At 50.8% G+C, this 4,935-nt stretch overlaps 1 protein-coding gene across 1 annotated transcript in view; it reads right to left on the bottom strand.

The window, feature by feature from the left end:
• Positions 1 to 4,735, bottom strand: part of DKK3 (dickkopf WNT signaling pathway inhibitor 3) — a 33,424-nt gene extending 28,689 nt beyond the window's left edge. Inside the window, exons 1-2 of the mRNA XM_018554826.1 lie at positions 4,473 to 4,735; positions 443 to 571 (exon numbers count right to left, since the gene is read on the bottom strand). Coding sequence (XP_018410328.1) covers positions 443 to 571; positions 4,473 to 4,718 — 375 coding nt within the window. The 5' untranslated portion in view covers positions 4,719 to 4,735. The remainder of the gene's footprint in view (positions 1 to 442; positions 572 to 4,472) is intronic.
• Between the last annotated feature and the right edge of the window lie 200 nt (positions 4,736 to 4,935).

Genomic DNA, 4,935 nt, shown 5'->3' with positions numbered 1-4,935 from the left:
CCCCTGTCACGGCAGGGAGCCGTGACAGAATCGAGAGGTGAGCGAACGCCGGTATGTGTTCGCTCACTTCCCGATCTTCAGAGCCGACCTGTGACAGTCTCATTGTCACAGGTCGGCTAGAACTATGAGGTGAGTGAAAAGCACCCCACACCTCATAGTTCTCCTTTAAGTAGAAAAGATACATTGAAGTGATTTTGATGTCCCCGAGTAGGTCAGGGTATTTTTTTTTACATTATTTTGCTGTTTGTGGTTTATCATCACTTCCTGCCATGGAGATGCAACAGGAAGTGATAACAAAAAACCTCTCCAAAATAAAGGAAAATCCTCTCTTAGTTGTCACCGGAACAAGTGTCCCCATTGCAAGGTTTAGAGGGTGGATCACAAAATATAAAAGACTTTGGCATTAAACACACATGACATAGTGTCATGTTACTGCAAATACCTTGAGAACTTCCTCTTCGGTGACAATGGTGTCGTTCCCCAACTTTGTCTCTTTGATGGTCTCGTTATGGTAATTAGGTGGGAGGTCCTTTAAGGCCACTCTGTCTGCCGAGGTCTCTTCAGCCTCCATCTGGAACAAGATAATTGTTACAGATCTTCATCTTTGTGGACTACAGCAGTTACTCTCTTCTCATATCTGAATGTTGTTGTACTGACGACCTATTGAGGGGTTCTGATTTTCATCCCGGTCGCCTGCCTGCGACGGCTCCTTAAATGCCTACACTTATCAGTATCTTTGAATGGGGGTCCTGTGAATGGACAGCAAAGAGATACAGCTAGGAAATAGAGAGGAGAGACAGCCAGGAAAGAGAGAGAGAGGAGAGACAGCCAGGAGAAAGAGGAGAGACAGCCAGGAGAGAGAGAGACAGCCAGGAGAAAGATAGAGAGGAGAGACAGCCAAGAGAAAGCAAGGAGAGACAGCAAGAAGAGAGAGTGAGAGAGAAAGCCAGGAGAGAGAGAGAGAGAGAGAGGAGAGACAGCCAAGGGGAGGGTGAGGAGAGAAAGCCAGGAGAGAGAGAGAGAGAGAGAGGAGAGACAGCCAAGGGGAGGGTGAGGAGAGAAAGCCAGGAGAGACAGTGAGAGAGAGGAGAGACAGCCAGGAGAGGAGAGACAGCCAAGGGGAGGGTGAGGAGAGAAAGCCAGGAGAGACAGTGAGAGAGAGGAGAGACAGCCTGGAAAGAGAGATTGGCGCCTTGTCCTGCTTCTGATTCTCACACGGCAGCCCTGCTGCACAGAGACTGCAATGGGCTGATTCCAGGTCACATTCGGATACTCATACCGCTTGTATTTATAAATACATTGTATCTTTTATATCTTCTGAGGGCTTGTTCACACCATACACAGTGCGTTGCAGCGCGGTTACCAGCTGGAACGCACTGTATGGTATCCTGGCCAGCTTGCGTTCAGGGGCGGTAGGGGGAGTGGTGGTGCATTGAAGTCAATGGTACCGCAGCCACACCCCCACCGTCCGCGGTGCGATCGCCCGCACAGAACGCGTGGCACATCAATGCCTGCCTTCCGGTCCAGTGCGATCTGAAGAAATGCCGCCTGCGCTATGGTATATGGTGTGCACAAGGCCTTAGAGTTCAGCTTCCCCGTGTTATATGAGATCTCAGTATTTGGGTTACATCCCTCGTTAATGTGGCGGAATATCCACGTCTGGCCCCGCGGCTCTGCGTCCTTCTCCCCCGCCAGACGTTTGCTTCATCTCCCAGAAATAAAAATCCATGTGGTTTTTTTTTTCCAGGCGGGGAAACCTTGGACTCGGGGGGAGAAGCTGCGGCCGCATTTCTTTCTGCACCTTCCTCGCCGTCTAATATAACTCCCTGCCAAGAAAATTCTGCCTTCGGAGGAGAAGAAAGAAAAAGCAAAGCGTTGAGGTTTGTGGGCGCGGGGAGGCGAAGGAACCGGAAAAATATCGAATTCCGTCACCCCCGTTAACCGGTTATGTCCCGGAGATAAAACCAGCTCCAGCGTGCCGGGTCACTGACCAGTGTGATGATACCGCCACGACTGTGCTAAAGGGAAACTGTCAGGTGCCTGGCCGTCATACTGATCCTCTCCCTGTAATTTGTGGGCGGAGCCTGGACTCCAAATTTAATGGGAATTCCAATAGGATGAAGTGATTGTTCTAATGTGCCGGAGTTCTATCAAAGATTGTGATTGGGTTGGAATGTGTGACCGGTCACACATTCTAACGTAATCCCGCCCAGTTTTTCGGCAGTGGAATATGTGACCGGCAAACGGTGAAGAATTCCGACACTTTCTCAGCTGTTCCAGGGCATCGCGCATCGTATGTGCAGGAGAACCGCGCGGATCGTATGTGCAGGAGCTGATCGGCATCGCGGATCGCAGGTGCAGGAAAACCGATCTGCCCTGGAGCAGCTGATCGGCCCTGAAATGTCACTTCTATCCGACTTTGTGGAACGTGAGATCGCACTCACAAAGTCACACTTCAGGACCGATCAGCTGCTCCAGGGCAGATCGGTTTTCCTGCACCTGCGATCCGCGATGCCGAGCTGCCCTGGAACAGCTGAGAAAGCGTTGGAGCGTTTTCCCCTTTTGCCGGTCACATATTCCACCGCCGAAAAAGTGGGCGGGATTACATTAAAATGTGTGACCGGTCACACATTCTAACGCAGTCACAAAGCTTGATAGAACACCAGCTCCCTGATGCTTGACGCTGACACTAAATACACAGACGACAGAAGGCACCGCCACGCCCCCCTCCCGCCCCTAAACGCAGGGAGTGGCCCGGGATGCGATCCAGTGCGTTCCGGCAGCAAATCGGGCCGGAACGCACTGTAAGTGGTGTGAACTAGCCCTCAAATCTAGGCCAAACGCATATAGAATGCCGCTCAGGTGGATTGTCTGGCAGCCAAATGTTGTATTTTCCTTCACTTTCAATCACAATGCTCAACAAAACATACAGAGAGCAATAAGAACATTACGGGGCCTCTCTCCCGCACCGAAGGTAAGTGGGAAAAAAAAACATAGCGCAAACATCGGGGCATTTTGACAAGTACTTGTCAAAATGCCCTGTTTTTTCCGCCCTCACCCTGCAGCGCCCTCAGGCGGCCGCCTGACTTGCCTTGCGGTAACGCCGGGCCTGGATGCAACAACGCTTTCCTTGTTCTGCCCGGCATAAGCTGTGCCCGTCAGCCCGCCACCGGGAAGGACTAAAAGAAAAAAAGGTTTGGTTTTCTACGGTTCGGGTGACACACAATTCAGACTGAAGTACAGCAGGAGATCCCCCGGAGCGTCGTGGGCTCGGACCCTCTAAGCTCTGACATGCTGCATTGGAGGGCCGGCCGCATGTAAGTACATACACCGAGCTTTCTGCAGAGGCTCTTGGCAGTTCCGAGCACGGAAACTTCCTAAACACGATGCTGGAGCTTTTATTCTTTAAGAGGAGCTCTCCGTGCCAAAAACAAGTCTAAATTATAACGTGTGAAGCCAAGTCACCAACCCTATACCTAACCTTAACCACTTCAGTCCCAGAGCATTTTCCTCCCTATACCCCCTTTATATCCCGAAGCCTTATTCTCCGTATTCCTCCAATTAGTCCCAGAGCCTTTTTAACCCCCATGTATCCCAGGGAACTTTTCTTCCTTAACCTCCCCTAGAGCCTTTCCACCTCATGTTACCTCCATGAATCCCAGAGCCTTTCCCATTCAGATACTCCCCATTTAGACACAGAGCCTTTTTCCACTAAACCCCCATTGAGTTACAAAGCCTTTTTTTCCCTATACTTCCATTGAGTCCCAGTCCCAGTCCTTCTCCCACTATACTTCCATTGAATCCCAGTCCCAGTCCTTCTCCCCCTATACTTCAATTGAATCCCAGAGCCTTTTCCTTCCTATACCCCCATTTATACCAGAGAACTTTTGGTCCCTAAACCTTTCTTGAGTCCTGGAGCCTTTCCTCCTCATGTTACCCCCATGAATCACAAAGCCTTTTTTCCCCCCTACACCGTCATTGAGTCCCAGAGGCTTTTTCTTCCTATACCCCTCTCGAGCCCCAAACCCTTTCCCTTCCCATAGCGCCTTTGAGTCTCAGCGCCTTTTCCATCCTACACCCCCACCCAAAGAGTTTTTCTTCCCCATACCTCCCTTGCATCCCAGAGCCTTTTCCTCCCTATAACCCCCACGAGTCATAGAGCCTTTTCTGCCTTTTACCTCGCTTGCATCTAAGAGCCTTTTTCTCCCTACAACCCTCCATGAGTCCCAGAGCCTTTTCTTCACTTTACCTCCATTGACTCTCAGAGCCGTTTCCTCCCTACAACCCTCCATGAGTCCCAGAGCCTTTTCTTCACTTTACCTCCATTGACTCTCAGAGCCGTTTCCTCCCTACAACCCTCCATGAGTCCCAGATTGAGTCTTAAAACCTTTTCCAACTAATGGGGATCGGCTATGCGGCCATTTCTTCCCACAATTCTTCCTCAGGAGAGATGTCTCCTCCGTGCCTCGTACCTCTTTCACAGCGTTGGCCAGCTTAGAGTTGGAATCCCTAATGAGATCCTCCACCTCTCTGAAGATGTCGTTCAGGTTGTCCTTCTCCCCAGGGAGGTCTGAAAGGGGATCCGGGGCCGGAGGCTCCGCGGTGGTTGCGGCATCAGAATTCACAGATCTTTGGGTTGGAGAGGCCGCCGCAAAGCTCAGGGTCACCGCTAAGAAGACCAGAAGCATCCTGGGAAGGACAAGGGTGGCGCGCTCCATCGTGCCCTCTAATAGACGAAGAATTCAATCTCAGTGACCTGCAGAAGAAAGGAAAATGGAGTCAAGGTTCCTCTGGGTTGGTTCTCGGATGCCCCCCAACAGACCAACTTTGGGTTCTTCCCTAAAAAATCACGAGAAACGTGGAAAGGACGAGCTGTCTGATCCATGAGCAAATCGGCCACGAGCCAAATTTTTTGTTTTTCTCAATAATTTTGTC

This window comes from Nanorana parkeri, unplaced genomic scaffold, assembly GCF_000935625.1.
Source record: "Nanorana parkeri isolate BGI_ZX_2015 unplaced genomic scaffold, ASM93562v1 scaffold10, whole genome shotgun sequence".
In the NCBI taxonomy this organism is placed as follows: domain Eukaryota; kingdom Metazoa; phylum Chordata; class Amphibia; order Anura; family Dicroglossidae; genus Nanorana; species Nanorana parkeri.
Note: the sequence above shows the minus strand (reverse complement) of the source record. Positions and strands in the feature narration are given on the sequence as shown.